General features: G+C 35.0%; 1 protein-coding gene across 1 annotated transcript in view; it reads left to right on the top strand.

Annotated features, from left to right (window-relative positions):
* Window positions 1-23,545, top strand: part of SNTB2 (syntrophin beta 2) — a 79,787-nt gene that overhangs the window by 30,807 nt on the left and 25,435 nt on the right. The window contains exons 2-4 of the mRNA XM_016164730.2: window positions 3,673-3,886; window positions 14,491-14,701; window positions 19,585-19,727. Coding sequence (XP_016020216.2) covers window positions 3,673-3,886; window positions 14,491-14,701; window positions 19,585-19,727 — 568 coding nt within the window. The remainder of the gene's footprint in view (window positions 1-3,672; window positions 3,887-14,490; window positions 14,702-19,584; window positions 19,728-23,545) is intronic.

The raw sequence follows: 23,545 nt of genomic DNA, 5'->3' as shown, positions 1-23,545 counted from the left end.
TTGAAAGGTACCTGCTAGTTGAGAATGTAAAGGCTTTTACTGAAAGTAAAGTGGTTCCTCCCTAATGTTTTTGGTGGTCATCTATCAGATTTGGAGGAGGAGCTTGAGATCAAGTTGAGGAGAAACCTCTTGGGAGAATACTTTAATAATGATGTCAACATAACTAATTTGTGAGCAAAATGAAATGCCAGTTCTTCTTCCCTAAGGGATAACCCAGAAGAAACTTGCCTACAAAAGCAGGGGAAATAATGGCACCATTCTCCCTACATTGTCTGACCCATTTAGTTTCACTTAAATTCAGTAAAGGTCACCAGATGAGGTAAGAAAAAGAAGAGCTTTCGAATAAAGAGGAAAATAATGATTAAATGAAAGGTTGATGTTTATAAGGGAGAGTGATCGATTTACTGGAATATTTGTGTGAACAGCCATAGGCTATGAAGTATCTTTTGGATAAGCTTTTAAGTGACATTCAGTTTAAAATCAGATGCTGCTTAATGCCCCAAACTGGGATAGCAGTGTACCTCATTAAAATGCATGAACCTCCTGTAACCCTATTCTTTAGAGTATGGAATTCAGTAAGGATCAGTTGGATTTTGGACCTCATCCAGTGCATTATAGTTTTTGAAGGCTCAATAGGGTTTCACTATAAGGTGATTCCATGTGTAAAGTTTGAGCAGAATAAGTTTACTCCATTTTAAAAATAAGTTTCTATTGGTATAAGTGTTATGGACTCATAAAACTATATAAAGAAATGCAGTCCTACACCTATATATAAATACTATTTCAATGAAAATCCTTCCAGACGTCTTTCTGGTGGGTATATGGTACATGTATATATTTTTGTAACTCTAAAGAGAAGGGGCTATAATGATGCTTTTAATGTGGGGGGAAGTCCCTCTTATTTTCAATAAGAGTGATCGGTGCATAGAAGAAAGAAAATTAACTTCAGCTCTCAACACCTAAAACACCACAAACATCAGTGTTTAAACATTTTGAGGATGATCTTTATCAGGAAAAATGAATTCTGAAACATATTGTAGGTCCTGAGTTGACCTGAATGCCATGTGGGAGGGTCGAGGCTTTGCTTATCCATCCAAGTATCCAGGTTAAAAGCACTGTGGCAACTAGGGAGGTGTGAATATAGGACTAAAACAAAACGCCATTAACTTCCCACCTTTCCCAAATCTCAGGTAAATTAGAAACAAATATCTAGTCACAGTTCCTCAGACATTATGGATGGCCAGGTAGATGGGGGTGTGGGCATCACTGTTGTCAGCTCACGTGAAACTCATTGGTCTCTTAAAGCCGTGCAACTGGCTGTGTATGTATGTATGTCTGTTTTATTTAAATATGTGTGCAGTAATCAGTTCAGTGATGCTACTGTGCTTGAATGAACTTCTGAGTAGATCCTAAAGGGTCCTTTTCTTAACCACTCTAATAATCAAGATTAGTCATTTAGAATGTCTTTAATTTTCCTCATTTGGTAGCCCGATAGTTGTTATACTGCCTTAAATAGTTCAAAAAGCAAGTTTCTGCCATAGGCAGTGACTGGAAACTCTAGGAATTTCTGCCAAAGTTCTTGTGATCTAATCCTGTCTTGAAAGTACAAAGCTGAAGCATGTATTGAAATGCCTGAGTCGGCCGCTCATTTTTCTAGGATGAAAAAATCCCCTTGGTGACCTGAGGCAGCTAGCATTAATTCTCTCCACCTAGAAGTACATGTATTATAGCTATGCACAGAAAGCACATACACATATATATGAATACACCTAAACTATATCTAAATGCTGGCATGGCATTATTATATTTTCTAGAGTTATGCTTAATTTAAGCAGATCTTGTTTAGTAACTTATAAGAAAATAATTTCACCTTTTCTTTTGATTGCTATTGAAAAATTTTAACATCTCAAACTTTCTAACTTAGGGAAGGAAAAGAAGGACACCTACTATTTATTGAATTTTTAGTACGTACCTGGAATTTTTACTCGTTTAGTTTGTTAACTCTCATTTAATACATGAGGACCTCAGAACAGCCAAGTGAAGTCACATAGCTCTGAGGTGGCAAGAACAGTTAGTATTTAAACCAGGTCTGTATGATTCTAAAGGCCTCTCTATTACCACAGCATGCTGTAGAATCAACTATAGAATGCTAAGCTTATAAAAGATTATTATCAATATTATTAAGTAAAAAGATATAAGATGCAGGACAGTAAGCATAATGTACTGCCACAGTGTGAAATGTGTATATACATATATATGTATTGACGTGTGTGTGTGTGTGTGTGTGTCTGTTTTACATACACTTAGAATACCTAGTGTATCTGTGGAAGACCATGTGGTGTTTGCCATGAGAGATGGGAACTGGGCTGATAGAAATCTAGGCTTAATCTTTTATACCTTTTGAATTTTGTTTTATGTGCATCTTACCTATTTTAAAAAGACACTGTTTTAAAGACTTGTTAGCTGTGTTTTCAGAAACATCTGATTATTTTTCAGATTTAGTAATCTATTAGCAAAGTTTCATAGGCTTGTAAAGCTTCTAATGCTACAAAATGTTAATGCTACCTATTATGATACTGATAAGCATTGATAATGATCATATTGTCTAGTTTTCAATTTCCATGATGCTACTCTAATGACCTACCACATTGGAATTTGAGAGGGAGGTAGAATACTGATGAAACATAGTGATGTTAGAAGTAATGGTGACTGACTCATCTACGTTTAACTATTTCTTTCCTTTTTAATGCTATTTAAGATTTTAAGAATTTTTGGTTTATCAAGCTTTTGAAACAAGCATACCATGCCTCAGTAGTTGCTGGTCATGACTGAGGGAAAAGAAGTATCTGATATAAGTCCTAAAATCGAACTTAAAAGAAAAAAGTTTCTCATATACTGAAAGCTGTATTTTAATTTGGGGCTACCATTAGTGGAAACACCTTATCTTGAATACACTTTATTTTTGTAGTTGTTTGTTCTTGTTTTTAAAACTATAATGATCTATTTATATAGCTATATCCCTTACTAGACTTGAGAGCAGGGCCCATGCCTCATTTTCTCTTGACACTTGGTAGTTGGCTAAAATATTGATTGAGTTGATTCAAATCGAACTAGAGATACTTAGCTTAGTTGTGGCTGGTCAACTACCATAAAAATTCAAGTATTTATTCATTTGTTCCTTCACTCATTTACTGAACAGATACTGTTCTAGATGTGGATATTAAGATTGAATAAATCAGAGTCTCTGCCCTCAGGGAAACTCAGCAGCAGCCTGCAGGGGGAACAGAAGTTTTAACAAAGGATTATATAACCCAGGGCGCTAAGAGGTTTTTACAGAGACGCAATGATAACACGCTGGAGAGAGTGGACAGGAAAGTCTGATGAGGAGGTGACTCTCGAGTAGCCTTAACCAGGCAGACAAAGGGAGAAAGAAGACCTAAGCAGAAGGAATAGGACGTGCAAAGGCTCATAAGTTAGTTTTTAGAATAGAGTAATAGCATTTCATTTGGATTACATGCCCTTAAAGGACCCTACAATCTTAAGATTCCATGTGCTGGCTCTTTAACTTAGTACATTTTTTTACTCTATGCCAAATATTTCAAGTGCGTGTATTTCAGTTCTCATATTTTATAGGAAGCAAAAATACTAATCTCCTTTGATTTTTGTTCACAGTCAAGTTCATCCGAGAAGTGACACCGTATATCAAGAAGCCGTCATTAGTATCAGATCTGCCATGGGAAGGTGCAGCTCCCCAGTCACCAAGCTTTAGTGGCAGTGAGGACTCTGGTTCTCCAAAACACCAGAACAGTACCAAGGACAGGAAGGTCATCCCTCTCAAAATGTGTTTTGCTGCTAGAAACCTAAGCATGCCGGATCTGGAGAACAGGTGAGCTGTTCTTAAGCAGAGCGTTGTGCTTACAGCTTTGCAAACTTAAAGACGTGTCACAATATTACTTATGCATATTTTTATGTGATAATATGACTGTTGACTAAATTATACAGAAGAAAACATCAGTCTGAGATGAGAATAAGTTTCAGAGTTTCATATTTAAATTCCTTATACGTATATGTACAGTACATATAAAGTTTGGACAAACACATAGGAAACTTAATGGTGGATTCTCTTGGGGAGTGAAATGGGATTAGAAGTTAGGAGGAAAGAAGGGGCTTCTACTCCTCATTTTATACCTTTCTGGAATGTTATTACTACTTATTTTCTCTATGAACATTTTTCAACTTTATAGTTGGAAAAATATCTTATTAAAGAAATTTTTTAAAATGTTTCTTTAGATGGAAATTTCTTGCACTGTGGATAGTGTAAAGAGTCAGAGATCTGCATCATAGATCTGGCTGCATCAGCTAGCAGTGTGACCCTGGGGAGTTAGTTTCTCTTGACCCAAGTTTCTTCATTTGTAAAATGAGAGAGTTGGATTGGATTATTTCTGATGTCCCTCTTAGTTCTATAATCATTTGAGGTCTATGACTTTGTTTTCATTAACTCCATGAAGTGATATTGGTAAACCTAGTATTAGGTTAGAGACTAGGGGGAAAATAAGAGAGAAAGAAACTTGCCCAAAGACATAGTTAATGACAAACTTTTTATAACAAGCTTTCACTTTTAAGATTTCCAAACTGAATGCACAGCCAGGTGTCTAATCAGAATGGGATGGATCATAGAAGACAGCAGGAAGCTGAATGATTTTCTTGGGAATTTTAAGCCATAGGAACATTAAAGCTTCTGCGCTGTAATGTAATGTGTGGTATGTATGCTCTGAAGAGCTGAGCTCTACAATCAGACAGACCTTGATTTGAATTCCATCCCCATCACTTGCTCAAAGGAAGGCTCTGAGCAAGTCACTCCATAAACTGCCATATCCTCCTCATCTGTTTTAAAAAAAAAAAAAGGAAATAATAATACTTAACTCAGTGTATAGATTAAATCTGAAAACTTTGCATAGAGCCAAGCCCATAGTAGGTTCTCAAGAAATAATACTTTAAAAAAGTCTTAACTGCCAACTCTGTACACATTTTGAAAATTACATTCTGATATACTTGTATTATTTTTGTTGCCTTCTTTTATTTTTATTTTTTTTTTGTTGCCTTCTTTTAAAAGTTTGAGAAATTGTTATTTTACATGTGTATTTGTGAGAGTATTTATATTGGATCATATCTAAGTGTAACAGCTTGATCTTTAAAGAAATGCCATATTTATTTTTTCATAAAGTAAGAATTTAATTTGTAAAGTAAATAGTCACTTCTGCCTCTTAAATTCAAATTCAATTTTTTTTCTTCAAATGAGATACATTTATGTAGAACCTTTGGTCTGTTACTCATGGGCTTAAGGAAAAATTAGATCATAGGGACCATAAAGAAGGAACTAGAATAGAGAAACATTGCAGTAAAAAACAAAAAGCAGTTAAATTTTTCACCTGGTTGTCAGGCTGAGGAAAGTATTCAGGCTAATGCCCTTCATTTCTGAGAATGAGAATAGATACCTGTTTGGGCTTATGTAATAAAATACCAAAGACTGGGTGGCTTAGAAACACCAGCAATTTATTTTCTGGACAATTTATTGTTCTGGACAGGACTGGGAAGTCCAAGATCAAGGCACTGGCAGATTCAGCATCTGGGGAGGGCCTGCTTCCTAATTCACAGATGGGTACCCTCCTTGCTACATCCTCACATGACAAAAGAGTCTAGCGAGCTCTCTGGGGTTTCTTTTATAAGAGCAGTAATCCCATTCACCTGATTACCTCCCACAGGCACCATCTCCTAATATTATCACATTGCGGGGGGAGGTAGGATTTTAACATATGAATGGGGGAACACAGACATTTAGTCTTTGGTACCTGTAGTGCTGCTGATATAGCTGGATATTGTATAAAAAGGCAAAGTATTTTAAAGTTTGTTAGAAATTGGGTAAATTGGGTTGTGCAAGTGGGAATAGAAAAGGAGGAAGGTGATATGAATTGGCTATATTGCTGAAAGTTGTGCTACGTTATCATCTACTAAGACATCTTTAGAGCTCAGTGATTTTGGCCTTCATTAAAACTTGGGGCTGCATTCTCTTTAATGTTTAAGTATACTAAAGACATACAGTGGATAGTCAGATTTGAAATAGGTCTTCAAAATGAATTGGAGAGGGCAATTTGAGCTACAAAAGTTGTATCACACCTTACTCTTCAGTAAGATGGATCAATCTACTTAACCATGGTGTACTATATAAAGAGAGGTCTTAGAAGATTCTGGCTATTGCAAATTCCGAGTCTCCATGCTGCAAAATAGTGTTTCTAATTTTACTTGAAATACCAAGATTTAGAGATGATCTGTTTTTTGTAAAATATAAATTGAAAGAGATTCAAGGTTATTTCTATATCACTCTTACTTGCATTCCAATGTGCTTTCTAGAGAAAAAGAAAAGCAGTAGAATTACAAGTACCTGACAAGATTATGTATAACTTATACCCAATGGAATGTGAACATCTGTTAGGTCTTGACAGAAAAAAAATATTGAGAACCACTGACTAATTAGAGAGAAGTTAGGATGATGGTCTTTGTAACTTTGGCTAAGCTCTTTGTTTCCCACAAGCCTTGGTTTTCTCCTGTACAAAATGAAAGGTTATTAAATAAGAGAATAATTTGTAAAATTGGCATGGTAATCTCACAATATATTATTGCGAGGTGCTGTTGGTGTCCTTATAACCTTAAATAAGTCCCTTAATTTTTCTTTTTTCCTGTTTTCTCTGTAAAATGGACATAATACTACCTGCTCAACTTTACTCTTTAAAACTACTTCAAGGATAAATAAAATAATATCTATAAAATCACTTGGACTCTTTGATCCTTAAATTTATCTCGCTCTGTCAAAGAAAGTGTCATGACAGGTAACACAGCTTCAACATTTAAAGCTGTGCAGAAAAACAGTTCATTTAGGAACAGCAAAAGTAAGTTTCATCAGAACGTCTGTCACCAACCAAGACACTTATTAAATTGCAGCTTGTGACCATGTTTCTATTTGAAAATCTTAATCTTCCACATAGTCTCTTGTAAAACTCTGAGTAAGAAATAGGCTTAGATGCTCCCTAATCTGGAAAATTCTTATGAATCTCTCTTTAACCCATAGGTAGGCATGTGGTTTCCCATCATTCTTCATTTTTTTGGTAACCTTATGAAAAACTTCAGATAGCAAAGTCAAAAGAATTTTATAGTCAACACTCATTTTTCTACCACTTGGATTCTGCCATGAACATTTTACTATATTTGCTTTATCACAGATTGATTGGCCCATCCATCCATTTGCTAGTCCATCAATTTTTTTGATGCATTTCAAAGTGAATTACAGGCATTAATATACTTCCCTTTAAATTCTTAAGCATGCATAAAAATAACTAGAGTTATTTGAGGTAATATTTATATAACAGTAAAATCCACAAATCATAATTTTGACAAATATATACAATTTATATAACTAAAGCCTATCAAGATATAGAACATTATCATCACCCTGGAAAGTTTTCTTATGCCCCTTCTTAGCAACTACTGTTCTGACTTTCTACCATTAGACTAGTTTAACTACTCTGAAAATTCATATAAATGTAATCATACCCTGTGTATTCTTTTGTAATAGAATTCTTTTTCTCCACATTAGGTTTTTGAGATTCATCCATCTTGTTCCTTATACCAATAGTTCTTTCTCCCTTTTGCTGAGTTGTGTTGTGTTGTATGACTATATTACAGTTTCTTTATCCATTTTCCTATTGCTGGACACCTGAGATATTTCCATTTGGGGGCTAATGTTAATAAAGTTACTACGAATATTTTTATATAACCCTTTTTGTGGGCATATATTTTCTTTTCTCTTGGGTAAATTATTAGGAGTAGAATTGCTGGGTCAAAAGGTAGGTGTATGTTTAGTCTTTTTAAAAACTGCCAGACTTTTTCCCAAAGTGACTGTGCCATATTACATTTGCACCAGCAGTGTATGAGAGTTTCCGTTGCTCCACAGACTCTCCAACACTGACAATGTCAGTCTTTTTAATATTAACTTAGAATAGTTAATATCTAGTGGGTCTGTAGGAATCTCTTCGTGTTTCATTCTTCTCCTTCTAAATCAAAAACTTACTCAATATGAGAGGGAAACATTTTCTTCTGTTTTACTACTTTGAGTTAGTTTCACTGTCTAGAGCTGGAAAAAATGCTGACCATCAGAATGAGTAAGCAAGGAGGGGGAGGAAATTTATTCACTTGTTCCACCTCATGACCTCACCAGATGCTTCTGATAGTTACAAGCAGTTCATTCTGGAAAGTGAAAGCTAAATAGATAATGATGAAGTCCGGGGAGAGAACATGAGTCCATTGTTAGCAAACAGCTTTGTGGGCAGTATGGAGTTTAGCAAGGACAAGGTGTTCTTAAACACTGTTTTTTGGAAATGTAAATCTGTTGCCTTTGAGCCGGTTCATCTTCACATTGGCTCTTTTCCGTGTAAGAGATAAATTTTGGCTTTATGACATATAAAACAATGTGATTATTACTAAATTATATACAGAAGTTCAATTTTGTCAAAGATTTTACTAAACAGAATAAATAAGAAGGCTGAACTTCTCTGCTTCTGTGTACCTAAACATTGATTTGATTCATATGATCAAAATGTAATTGCATTTCTCAGGAAATCCTCAGTGGTTTGACTAGAAGCCAAAACGTTTCACACTGTAGCTGTTTCCTCCTCTCTCCTGTGAACCCAGACAATTACTGGCAGATTGCCTCCACATTTTTATGAGAGGAGTTTTTATATGAATTTTTCTTTTAAAACAGCAGTAGGCTTTAGGAAATACTTTGTCCCCTTTATCAGTTCTAGGGGCTGCTTCTTCAAAGGCAGGTTCTTCTGGAATTTAGAATCATCAGGATTTTGGAGTTTCTCTTTTTTTTTCCTTCTAATTTAATTTGGTGATTCACAGTAAGAATCACTGTAAAATTTTTCTTTTCATGAAAATTTAGTGATCCTAACTTGAGAACTAATTTACTGCCGGTTTTCATCTTTTTCCAGCTCAGTGGTCCCAATCTCATCTCCTTTTTAATTATGCTTAGTTTTATTTTATAACAGACTTATTTTCCATTCTTCCGGTTATTACCAACTGGGATCTTTGACATCAGGACTTTTAGAGTTTAGATTGTGTCGAAGGAGATGTGTCTGAGAGACTGTCCCAGGAACTGTATGAGGTTGTAAAGGCTTTTTCAGAAGGTGAACATTTTGTGCCCAGGGAAGGATGAACTGATTCCTATCTTTAGTGCTAAGTAGGTTAGGAGGAGTGAAAGACATTTCTTGTCATGGTTTTGCGACTGAACTTTTAACATGTGTTTATAGGACATTAAGCTGGTTATAGTGCCAAAGCAACCAAGTGGAAATAAATAGCCCTTGTAGCAAACAATTAGCCTGATAATAAAGGGTCTGTATTGAGGATATTACTGGCTCTTCCACCCAGTAAGGTGGGATGAAGGTGGGTTTGAATCTTTTGTTGGTTTGAGGGTAGGCTACCCACTGGCCTTTTGGTGTGGGGAATGCTGAAACAGACTCTCAGCCAGCCCCTTTCACTTCAGCTGTGTGCTTTACTGTCACTTCCAGTGGCAATTGGTGCCTCCAATTCCCCAGCTTTTTTTTGGATTCTGCAACATGGATTGGCTGGGCTTTGACTTTTCTCACTTTTCTTAGGTCTAATATTAAGTCATTTAACTTTTGTTTGTTAGCTAGTTTCTAAAATTTTGTCGTAGTCATTCCTCTCATGTTTTCCTTGAACTTGTAGGATTATGCTTTTTAGAAACCCCTTTAAAGTTTGCTGATGAATTCTTAGATACAACAAAATCACATTACATAAAAGAAAAACTGATAAGTTGAACTTTATTAAAGTTAAAAATTTCTGCTCCATAAAAGACATTGTATTAGAGTTCTCCAGAGAAACAGAACCAATAGGAAAGATGGATGGATGGATGGATGGGTGGGTAGGTAGATAATAGATAGATAGATAGATAGATAGATAGATAGATAGATAGATAGATAGATGGGTAGGTAGATGGGTAGGTAGATAATAGATAGATAGATAGATTGATTGATTAATTAATTATAGGAATTGGCTCATGCAATTATGGAGTCCAAGAATTCCTATGATCTGCTGTTTGCAAGCTGGAGAACCAAGAAAGCCAGTGGTATAATTCAGTCTGAGTTCAAAGACCCAAGAACCAGGAATTCCAATGTGCAAAGATAGGAGAAAATGGATGTCCCAACTCAAGCAGGGAGCAAATTTGCCCTTCTTCCATCTTTCTGTTCTATTCGTGCCCTCAGTGGATTGGATGTTGCCCTCCCAAGCTGGTGAGGAGCATCTTCTTTACTCAGTCTACTGGTTCAAATGCTAATCTCTTCCAGAAACAGACACATCCAGAAGTAGTGTTTTACCAGCTCTTTGGGCATCCCTTAGCCCAGGTAAATTGGAGCTTAAATCAACCATCACACACTGTTAAGAGCATGAAAAGACAAGCCACAGATTGGTAGAAAATTTTCATAAAATATGTATCAGATAAAGGGCTGGTGTCCAAATTAACAATTCTTAAAACTCTTAAAAATGGGCAACAGATCTGAACAGATACCTCACCAAAGGAGAAGCACAGGTGGCAAATAAACATATGAAAGGTGCTCAACATCACGTGTCATTAGAGAATTGCAAAAAACAATGAGATACCACTACACACCTAATAAAATGGCCAAAATCCAAAACACTGACAACAACAAATGCTGGTGAGATGTAGAGCAACAAGAAGTCTTATTCACTGCTGGCGGGGGTACCAAAAGGTACAGCTACTTTGGAAGATAGTTTGTCAAAGCTAAACATGGTCTTACCATATGACCCAGCATTGTGCCCCTTGGTATTTACCCAAAGGAGTTGAAAACCTGTGTCCATACAAAAACCTGAAGCTTAGTAGCAGCTTTATTCATGATTTTCCAAACTCGAAAGCAATCAAGAAGACTTTCAAAAGATGAATGGTGTATCCAGATATGGAATATTAATGATAAAAAGAAATGAGCTCTCAAGCTAGGAAAGACATGGAGGAATCTTAAATGTATATTGCCGAGTGAAAATAAAAAAACAATCTGCAAAGGCTACGTACTGTATAATTCTATGGAGACAGTAAAAAGATCAGTGGTTGCCAGAAGTTCAGGGCCAGTGGGTGAGTAATGGGGGAATCGGTAGATGGCACATGTGGTTTTTGGGATTTTTTTAGAGCAGTGAAGCTATAGTATTCTGTATGACACTGTAATGATAGATAATGTCATTATACATTTGTCAAAACTCATAGAATATACAACAAAAAGTGAAATAGGACTTTAGTGAATAATAATATATCAATATTGGCTCATTGATTGTAACATATGTACCACACTCTAATGCAAGAAGTTCATAATAAGGGATATGAGAGAGGGTATTTGGAAGCTTTCTGTATTTTTTTTGCTCATTTTTTTCTGTAAACCTAATACTGCTAAAAGAAAAAGCTTATTAAAAAAAAAAATTCCCTTCAACTATTGTTTTTAGTGGGATTTCAGGAAGTAGTAGAATGGATATGTGTGCTACATTGCCATCTTGTACAGGAAGTTCTAGAAATACTTTTTCTTTTTAAAATTGGTATAAGTAATAAAATATAAAATAACTCACTTTGGGTTTATATTCATACATTTCCTAATAATCTAGCATTTCATTTTATAGATAACTACTTGTCATCAAGTAAATTACTCTAATAAGTTTAGCTACTTAAATGATTATTTGAGCAGTTTCTCTGAATAATACACTTGTTAAATCATCAAAAAGATTATGAGATGACTCTACCTTTAAGTGCAAAATTTTATTGTCATATAGTGTAATGTACTGTTTTAAATCTTCTCATAATAAATGTAAAGCTATTTTTCTACTAGAGAATGTAATCAATGTTTTAGCCAAATATTTAAAGGACAATGACAGCAACAATTGATATAGTGAAAAATAACATCAAAAAGAATAAATATTATAAAATACATAGAGGACTAAATAAAGGTCAATGTGAATATTAAGCTATTGGTCAGAGATCTCTTATCTTCCTCTTTCTACTTTTGTTGGGCTTTTAGGATGAGGAAGTCCTCCTGTGTAGCAGTCTGTATCCTACTGGTGAGCTCTGTGTAGTCTTATCCTTCTTGGATCCAAATAAATTTCCACAGGCCATTTCTCTCTATTGCAAATCATCTTACATTTCACCATAGATTATTTTTTAATTCATTTAATTTTAAGTTTTTACTTATACTAAAATACACATAACATTAAATTTATCATCTAACCATTTTAAAGTGTGCGATTCAGTATATTCATATTGTTGCAATCCTAATCTTCAGAACTTTTTCATCTTGCAAAACTAAAACTCTGTACTCGTTACTCTTTCCCCTTCCCACTTCCTCCCAACCTCTGGCAACTACCATTCCATTTTTTGTTTCTATGAGTTCGACAACTCTAGACCTCATGTAAGTTGAATCATACAATATTTGTCTTTTCGTGACTGGCTTATTTCATTTAGCGTAATGTCCTCAAGGTTCATCCATGTAGCGCGTGTCAGATAGTCTTTTTTAAGACAATACTATTTCATTATATGTATAGACCACATTTTGTTTATTCTGTCAATAGACATTTGAGTTGTTTATACTTTATGGATATTGTCAATGATGTTGCAATGAACATAAGTGTAGAGATTTCTCATAAAATTATTTTTTTAATTCATTGTTTTGATCATGTTGTTCCCTGTTGAGACTCCTCCGTCTTCTAAATTTTGGCCCCAAGCTACTTCTCACTAGATTTAGCTATAAGATAAGAAATCAAGTAAATAACTTCATCAGAACTGTATCTAAAAATCCTACTCTAACTAATATGAGGTCTCAGGTACAGGCTTATGTGTTTTGGCTGTTCGCAGATCTTATGTTATATTTCGGCAATTTTCTAGAACTTTTTGGCCCGTTTGGCTACTGCTCTAGACCTTTGAAAGCATATAAAACATAGATAGACTGGTGGCTAGACCTCAGTGGGAGGGCAGGTGAATAGGTGAGATAGGTACCAGGTTGATGTGTTTATAAACTGTCTCATAGCATGACACCAGTTTGGGGAATGTGCCCCAGAGATTTAGAGGCTTCCATTGTAGTCCTTTGCCACTACCATTTTAGGAGTGTCTTTTTAAGACAAGAACTTCGTAGTAGTCATCACAGTCCTTTATAGAAGCACTTTTTGTAACCTATAATTGTGATTAATTAATCGTTAATTTTATACCTTCCCCTTTAAAGACCTAGTGAAAGTAGAGATTATTTTTTCTATCTTTTTCACCATTGCATCTCTAATACAAGTGTCTACCACAGTATCTGGTATATAGTAGGTGCTCAATAAATGTGTGTTTAAGAAAGGATAGACTGACCAGAGTTTAAATGAGAATTAATATTTGCCATTTTAAATGCGGCAAATTAAAATAATTGACAAAAGAGAGGGATGCAAGCTTCCAGGCAGAAATGCTAGTGAGCATGTAAACTATTTTTGATAAGTGGTACAGGATCTGGTAACAGAGCCTCAAGGCAGCAAAACTGTCTTTAGAAAGATGAAAGAATGAAGAGATCTCTCCTTGGTCACTCACAGTTTGTCAGTTTCCAGCCTACCATGAAAAACACAGCTAAGAGCTTTTTTTTTTTCTCCATTTATTTGACTCTTTAAACTTGTCTCATTGAAAACTTTGGCCAAAACACAAACATACCCAATAAATTGCTGTATAGGGAATTTGTTCAATGTATTTAAAATTTTTTAGCTAACTCCTAAAGATTACTTTTGAAGTATAGATTGTTCTCGGTTGAGCATTAACAATGATAGTTATAGAGTTAAAGGTCTCTTAACTATTTTCTACTATGACTCAGTGGATGATTTAATCATATAATATTACCCAGATACTAAAAAACAGTTCCAGATTTTCATAAAGAGTCATATTCTTCAGATATTTTCTCTTTTCTTTAGTTCATACAGTGGAGATTTCAGTTCACTATTTGGCAGTAGGTTTTATTTACTTAGCAATACCTTATATCAAAAATTTCAAAATTTAAAAAAAATATCAATTCCTTATTTACAATCTGCCTATGAGATTCAGCAGGCATGCTTTCCATTTCTTTGACATGGAAATTAAGGCAAAGCGAAATGTTCTATTATAGACTATACAATAGGTCCCCTCATTTTAGGTCATTACATTAACACATTGAAACAAGAGACTCAGCAGTTAGTCTTTCTGATGATTTTGTTTCCATATGTGGTTTTTCTCTGGAATTAGACCTTTGGGAATTAAAAGAAGGTATCTCTATCCTGGAATGTAAAATTACAATAGATTTCCAGTTATGTATGTTAACTCTGGCAGGTTTAATGTCTTCTATTCTAGCTCACTTTCTTTTTTCTTTTTCCACACAGATTGATAGAGCTACATTCTCCTGATAGCAGGAACACGTTGATCCTACGCTGCAAGGATACAGCCACAGCACACTCCTGGTTCGTAGCTATCCACACCAACATAATGGCTCTCCTCCCACAGGTGTTGGCTGAACTCAATGCCATGCTTGGTGCAACTAGTACAGCAGGCGGCAGCAAGGAGGTCAAGCACATTGCCTGGCTGGCAGAACAGGTAGGCTGGGAGGCAGGGCAGAGTCTCACCTGGCTGCCATTCAGAGCCAGGATGCTTCCCCCATTTCATATTTATCATGTATTCAGGTCCCAGATATCTAGCTTGCAGATCTTTTGTCTCTCCTCCCCACCATTTAGCTATTTGTTGCTAATTATCACCTTCGTGGGAAGAATTGACTGTCATGATAATTATCATCACAGTATAACTAAAATGATGTTCTTATTACCATCTCTGTTCTTAATGACAGAGGATCATTTTCATGATTTTAGAATAGATCAGCAAACTGTTTCTGCAAAGGGCCAGAGAGTGTCACAACTTCCTGACTCTGCCATTATAGCAAGAAAATAGTCATAGACAATACGAAAATGAATAGGTGTGGCTGTATTTCAGTAAATATTTATAAAAACCGGTAGTGGGCTGTGTTCAGCCCACAGGTCATAGTTTCCCAACCCTGTGCTAGTCCATTGACAGAGTTTCAGGAACAGCAGTCTTACTCCTCTGCTCCGGGAAAAGTATAAATATAGAAAATATTTTACAAGGCGTTGGACAAATGTCTTCCACAATTTATCTTCCACAACTGAAAAATGAAGAGAAGAGAAACAAGGAAACCTACTTGGATATGGGCTGAAGGGAAAGGAAGAACATACTCCAAGTTATTTTAGATCCAAAGTTTGACAAAAGGGAGACTAAAGGTTGTATGTGACATTATGGCCCATACTTTTTCTTTTAGTTTCTTCACTGTCAGCTGAGCTAGAAAGAGCTGAAAAAAGATGATTGGACTTGGGGTTCAGAGATGATTGTTTTAAGTGCTAGTTTTGTTTTTCACTGGCTTTAGATCTTTTTAAAATTTTCTTTATTTCTTTGATACTGGTTCCCTCATGTGTGTGTGAGGGAGCAGGGATTGCATCAGTATCAGCCCTAGAAGCTTTTGTTCATTTGTCTTAAAGAGAGAATTTCCCAGGCCTGGCCCTTCACCATGCACCACAACAGGATTCCGATTTGACAGATCGGTCACCGGGCCTGGCAGTCTCATTTAGTAGATTTTGGTAGATTAATTTTGGGCTCTGCTTTTTTTTTAGCTCTGAAATTTTATGAGTGTTTCAAATAATAATTATAATAAATTAGAACACAGGATTACTACTGTGATGATTTCTAGGAAGCATAATTAGAATAACTAAGCAGGGAAACTAATGAAAATCATGATATAAGTACTTACAACTTATGAAAGTTTTAGTATTTTAGTTATGTTTATCATTGTTTCTGTATTTTTATGTACTGGTTGAAAAGCTCTATTGTAGTAAGTGTTCCGTGGCCTCAGCAATCTTCCTGATTTTAAAAAGGTGATACAGTCATACATTCACATGGTTCAAAGATCAGAGGTGAAAAGTCTTACTCTCTTTCCTGTCCCCCATCCACCGAATTCCCACCCCCTTTTTCCCAGAGAGGTCATTAATTTTATTCTTATCTAGTGATTTTTTTGAGAGTTTCTCTATGCAAATAAAAGATATGAACATATATCTTTCTTTTTCTCTCATATTACATGATAGCATATTATTTTGTTCTTTTTTTTTTTCATTAAGCAGTATTTCTTATACAGCTTTCCATATCAATGAACAGAGGCTCTTCTTTTTTCCAACTGTATAGTTTTCCATTGTGTGGCTATAATTAAATAAACATTCGTCCAGTTTTTGTTGTTATAATCTTTTGCTATTATATATGATGCTATAATAAAGAACCTCGTAGTTTGTCCTTTTACAGATTGCTATCCAAACTCTTTGGTTCCAGAGCTCGGATAGATCAGAAAGCAAGGGAACCAACATTATCTGAATATATTTGGTTCTTAAGTTTGTGTTACTGAGTAGTAGCAACCAAGTCACTTATTATAAAATATTGTCCAACAATGCAACTCAGGGTTGTGAAATAATACTAAGTAGAAAAGTTTCAACCACTTTAAAAATAGTACCACTGAACTAATTCAAAGAGCTGTTTCTAAAATACTCTTGGTTTTTACTTTTTTGAAGCAGGTGTTTGGGTTACCCAAATCAAATATCACTCTCAGAATAAGGTGTTCAAGCAAAATTGGATACCATTTTTCAGATGTATTATAATGATCTTATGTATCTGATAAAGGTAGAACCCATTTATGACTCTAAGATTCTTTTATGAGTGTAAAAATGGTCAAGATGATTTCAGATCATGTAATCTGTTTAATATAGGTAAGCATTTCTTTTGGCAAGAGGTGAAGCTTTTTCATTTATATTTAGAAAAGAGTCATTTGGGACAGATAAGAATCATTTAACTTTAAATAATTTCTCCATAATTTATCTTTTTTGTTATTTCTCAATGTCAAACTGAGTTTGCTTAAAACAAGGAAAACCTATAATACAGATACTTGATAACAGAGGTAATCTGTTCTATGCATAGGGACTTCTGCCTTCTTTTTTGATTCTGGTTTTTCTGTGACTGATAGTTTACCTTTTAGTTGGTTATATACTTTAAGGGTAATTTTAAGTACTCCAAGTGGGGGGACATGTATTACCTATAAAAGCAGTATCTTTAAGCATTTGAGTATAGTTTAGAAAAGCCAAGTCAGCCAAAGAAAACTTTGTTTCTATAGTTCCAACTTTGTTCCTGATAATTCCCCAAATGTGTAAAGATTCAAATTAGGATTAGTGAAGTGGCTTATTTCGTGTTTGCCTCTTTGTTTTCTTTTATAAAAATAAAGAACAGAAGTACATCACCTGTCAACAAGATTTATAAGATAATAAGGAATGACTAATAACTATTAGTATTTTTTCATCTTAGTATTATCAAACTCTATTTATTAGAAAATAAAATTTGTAGAAGATTCTTGTTCGCCCAGAGTGTATGCATGTGTATGCATGTGTGGGTGTTGAAACACAAACAAACCAGAACTCTAACATTAGTATCCCTTTTTTCTCCAGCCAAAAACTGAATAGTGGAGCCCCAAGGCTGCTTGCACTGATACTACAACTGAAAACACATGCTATATATAGCAGGTAGCATTTTGATTCCAGTGAAAGCAAACAGTATCTTTATAAGTTAAGGCAAATAGATAAACAAAATGTCTTAAATTGCAGTTTAATTTTCCCCCAGTGCTAAGCAGACAAGGAAAAAGATATTTTCCAAAAATAAGGACTCAAGAGAGCTAAAGAATAAACACCTTTTAAAAATGAATCGAACAAAACGTTTTCTCTCTTGAAATTGGTTATTGCTTTATTGCCTTTAGCAGTTTTTTGTTTCGTTTTGTTTTTAGAGCCTAAAATATCTTCTTTGGGAAGAAATAAATTTAATTTAGGTTTTCCAAATACATATACTCTGATCTAGCTTTCAAACTAGCTCCCTTATAATATAGGGGAAAATTAATTTTTAAAAATCAGATTATCATTTGAACCTTTTGGGAGGATAGATGTTTCATTATTTTCCCTATTTTTTATATTAATCTCAGACAAAGACTTATTAGTGCACGTAAATTAGAAATCCCTTTGGGGTGTCTATGACCCAAAAATGTAAGAATCCAAGAGAACTTCTTTAGAGCTGATAGTCTTCCTCTAGATATTACAGAGTTACTCACAAACTAATATAGAAGTCTTAGAAAACTTGGGTTTGCCAATCAGAAAATGTAATCATTTCTAGAACACCTTGCTTGAATTCTCCAAATCAGGTCATATATTTTATGCTTTTAGCATATGGTAGAACAAGGGTCACTACTCTAGCTGGAATTCATTTCTCACTCCTGGGATCAGCTTGTGGCTCCAGCTAAGGGAAAAAAGAGTCTGGGTGATAGATATTATAATACAGAACTAAACCACCCAGGCCGCTTTTCAGATTATAGATATATTCTTAAAGTACTCTGACATGTTCAGATTACCTTCAGAAGTCACTGAGGAGAAGAAACTAAAAAGTGGCTCTGAAGACAACTCTTTAAGAGACAAGTGATTTATCAATTTTTTATCCTCCTTGAAGCCACCCACCAGTGATAGTGAGCTGAAGGATCAGTGTTCAAAAACCGTTGTTAAGCGTTCTCTGCTCAAAGTTCTTACCTCACGAGGGCAGATGTTTTGATGATACCAGAGCTTTTCTTGAACACAGGTTTTTGCTTTTTGGCTTTGGATCCTTGGCAATATAGATAAACAGTGGTTATTTTCTGACGTTTTTAACCCCTCACAGAGATAACTGGAGCTTTATGCAAGTAAATGCAACAGCACATTTGAAACTGAAACATAAACTTCCAAAAGTGTAATGGAGAAGTCTGACGATAATTTATAAGAGTGTTTTCCAAAATACAATAGAGTGGGTCATCAGCATTAAAAAAAAAAAAAAAAAAGACATTATCAGAGTTCACTGCATAAAATATAGGGATTGTGTTGTTTTGGAAATTTTTTTCTTCAGTTATTTACATAAGTGCGTATTAGGTTGCAATGTAACGTATTTCTTATAGGTCAACAAAAAATATTTGAAAAACACTGACGTTTAGATTATACAGACTTATTTGGTGGCAGAATTTTGTTTCTATCTTAGATGATGTTTTTCCTACATCAGAATTTGAGCAGAGTAGTGTGTATTTAATCAGAATTGGTGATAATTAGTTATTGTAGAATGGGAAAAAACTGTCATATCACTAGGTAATATCTGTAACTTACTCAGGTAGAGCTTTTTCAAACTACACAATCCACCTCATACCTCCCAATGAATCCCTGCCTATGGGAAGGAACCTGATGGAATGTTCCCTGTTTCTCAAGTCTTTTGGGATGGGGAAACAAAGTGGAGACACCCCCTATGTTAAGCCTTTATTGAAGGGACTTTTACAAATATATATCGTTATAGTTAGCTCTGCTTTCTGGATTTCACCATTGGAACAGGCAAAACTAGATGGTGGAAGACAACAATGGAGACCTGTTCTCATGGCTGTAACTGAGAAGGATTTGCTGCTTTATGACTGTATGCCATGGACAAGGGATGCCTGGGCATCACCATGTCACAGCTACCCTCTTGTTGCCACAAGGTAAGACAAAAGACAAAAAAAATAAAATAAAATATCTATCTTACTCTAAATCTTCTAAAGAATTTTAAAGTGAATTCTATTAAGTGCCTAAAATAGCATTTAAGTAGCTGATTAGTTGATTTAGACAAAGACTTTTTTTTTCAACCTTATTGATTACTTCGCCTCCTAGCTCAGAATAAATGGTTTCTGTTATTAATATTTTTGTGTGCATTTTTAAGTTGTTGAAGCAGCTTCCTAATTGCTTCCTCCAAGGCTTGCTTAGTCATGAAGATAAGTAGTATTTTTTTTTCCTTTACTTTATTGACTCTGACAAGAAAACCACTGAAATTGTGGTAGCCTTTTGACTGAGTGATGAAATCATTTAAACCAGAATGTGGTACTGTGGATAAACCACACAACTTAGCCAAAACATTCTTCAACTTCTCTTTCTGGTATAAGAGCACATAATTTTGATTCCATCAAATAAACATTGATTTGACCTGAAGCAACAGGATGTTTCTAGCATGCCAGATGTGGGGAGTTGGAAGGCAAAGAACAGAGGAATGTAGATTTGGGGGCCAATATGTTTTAAGAGATAATTAGAAACTAGTGTGAAACTAGAAAACATTCACATTCAGTTTTATTTGGGCTTTAAAAAGAATCAGATCTTGATGTAAATAAAAAACTATACCTTAAAAGGAGCCCCACAGAAAAGTATTTGGCAGTCAAAAAAACTAAATGCTGAAACCATCTGGAACAGTGGGGCGGGAGGTGGGGTTGGTTCCTGCCTTGAGCAAACAAAGATTCATGTGAGGAAGAGTATTCTTTACAAGAAGACTTTCATGTTATATAGGATTTTCTTCAACTTGCCAAGTTCCCTTACATACATAGTTGTTTAAATAAAAATATAATTTTCACGTAGTTTTTCAGGAATTTCTCTGTAATTAAGAGCTGGAGCACCTAGATCACAGAACAGAGATAAGACATTTGGGTTTTTTGGTTTTTGTTTTTTTAATTCTCCACTAAATTGTAATCTTCTTGAGGTCAAGAACTGTGATTTAGTCATCTCAGCACTTCCCATAGAATGCAAGGTCGGTAGCTTTATCCTTAGACATTTCCTTAGCTGCATATCACTGGAGGGATGGAGCAGAAACCCGTGACATCCCATAGGTGAGCCTTTGTTCAATACTAGAAATTTTGATCCCATAAACAAATAATTTTTGGTCATAGACTAGACTGGCCTAGACCACCAAACCACTTCGGTACTAAAGAAGGAGATGAGGTGGTTGTGTGTTTACTATCAGTGTGGTATTAATTTGCAACCAGGGAAAAGACATAAATAAGATTTAAGAGCTAAACTATAAAACTCTTAGTTTTATACAAGAGTAGATCTTCATGACCTTGGCTTAGGCAGCACTTTCTTAGATATGACACCAAAAATATAAGCAAAAAGAAAATAAATAAATTGAACTTTATCAACATTAAAAACTTTTGTGCTTTAAATGTCACCATCAAGTAAGTGAAAATACAACTCACAAAATGGGAGAAAATATTTGCAAGTCATATATCTTATCTGGGACTTGTATCTAGAAAATATAAGAACTCTTACAACTCAATAATAAATAGGTAAATTACCCAATTAAAAAATGAGAAAAGGATCTGAATAGACATTTGTCCAAAGAAAATATACAAATTGCTAATGAGCACATAATTAGCCAGCAGGGAAATGCAAATCAAAACCACAGAGAGATACAACTTCCCACCCACTGGGATGGCTATAATTAAAAAGAAAGAGAATTAAAAATAAATAAATAAATACAGACAGACAGACAGATAATAATAGCAAGTGTAGACTAGGATGTGGAGAAAATGAAACCCTCATGCATTGCTGGTGAGAATGTAAAATGGTGTCTTTATTGAGAAAAACAGTCTGGCAGTTGCTCAGAAGGGTAAACATAGCGTCACCACGTACAATTCTACTTATATGTTGTGTTCTCAAGAGAAATGAAAACTTACGCCTGCCCCAATACTTATACGTGAATGTTTATAACAGATTCACAACACCCAAACAGCGCAAACGACCCAAGTGTTTGTCAGCTGATGAATGGATAAACAAAATGTCATATCCACACAATAGAATATTATTCAGCAATAAAAAAAAGAATGAGGTTTTGATAAACTGCAACATAAATGAACCTTGAAAATATTATGCTAAGTGAAAGGAGTTAAACACAAAAGACCACATATTATATGATTCTATTTATATAAAATGTGCAGAATGGGCAAATCTATAGACAGAAAGTAGATTAGTCATTCATTGCCGGGATGGGGTAGAGGATGGGTTGGGAGAAATAAGGAATGACTAGTTAATGAGTATAGGATTTCTTTTTGGGTAATGAAAATGTGCTAAAATTGAATGTGGTGAAGGTTACATATCTCTGAAGGAACTGAGGTTAATCCTTAATAAACTTGAATTTGAATCCCTATTCTACCATTTGTAATAGGTAATTGGAAGCGTGTTACTTATATTTTTTGTGCCACAGATTTTTCATTTGTTAATGAAACCCTAATGGACTCTAATAAGATAGAGTGGGTGTGACTATTAAATGAGTTAATACTTGTAAAATGCCTACAGTGGCACCTGGTAGGTTGTTAACTGCTTTCATTATAATTATTATTAAGTGAATATATGTCAAAGAAGAATTCTGTGTAAAAAGTGTAATTGGTTTAATTTGGCCACTGTTAAAAGAAGAGCATAGTTCTACCCAATAGTTTTACAACTAGTGAAAGTTTCATATTAAATGTGATTATCAAATGTATTATTTGGATCAACCTAGACATGCAAATTGAACATGACCATTAATTAAATGGGTGGAGCCTACAGCTCTGAACATGTTTCTTAATAAGTTTAATTAATGTAACAGCAGGGATTCTTAACTCCTTGTTCAGGAGCAAAGATGACAGGCAGATGAGACGTTTAGTTTTTCCGTGTGGCTATGTTGGCCAGGTGGAATTGGTTTAAGTCACTGCAGAATTAAGTGGGACTTAATCATCCTCTGCTTCTCAGAGGGGATAGAGTATGGCAACTGAGAGAGGCCAGAAGACAAAACTAGACCAGGACGTATGCTGCAGAGAAAGGCAAGGCCAGAAAGTGGTATGCTTTTGTCTTTTTAGTGTGGTGAGGGAGAGAGGGTTTGAAATTTATATGAGGAATGAGAAAGGGCTGAATTTTCACTTTCACTAATTGTATTTCTAATGCTTTGGAACATGCTCTCATGAGCGGATGAGTCAGAAAAAAAGATAGTATAAACACATGGAAGAAAAAGAAGTTAAGGAGCTTGATTATCCACAAAAGTAGATATTCTCTGATAAATTAAGAATTAATTATTGTTCAAAAATCAAAGAACAGTGTTAGGGTGATGTAAATTAACATGAGTTATTTATATTGGCTTGCACGTTTACAGATTCTTGGAAGCCAAGACCGTGTGTGTGTGTGTGTGTGTGTGTGTGTGTGTGTGTGAGAGAGAGAGAGAGAGAGAGAGAGAGAGAGAGAGAGAGAAAGAAAGAAAATGGCTGGTGAAGAATTAAATAAAACATGAAAGCGATAAATGAAAAGGATATTTATTTATATTTTTATTTTACACATTTCTTGAGATTAAAGCCAGATACATGATAGAGGTAGAAGAACACATTGGTTTTAAAGGTGCTGTGGATTTTGCAAGATATGTATTTTGTAGTTTTTTCTAATACGCTTTCTTTGACTGAAGGAGAAAAAGATCCAAAAAAGTGTAGCTACTTTACAATGTGGAAAATTGAGCGGTATTGTGCTTATAGGACTT

This window comes from Rousettus aegyptiacus, unplaced genomic scaffold, assembly GCF_014176215.1.
Source record: "Rousettus aegyptiacus isolate mRouAeg1 unplaced genomic scaffold, mRouAeg1.p scaffold_m13_p_14, whole genome shotgun sequence".
Lineage (NCBI taxonomy): Eukaryota > Metazoa > Chordata > Mammalia > Chiroptera > Pteropodidae > Rousettus > Rousettus aegyptiacus.
The sequence above is the reverse complement of the archived record's forward strand: the minus strand, read 5'-3'. Positions and strand labels throughout refer to the sequence as shown.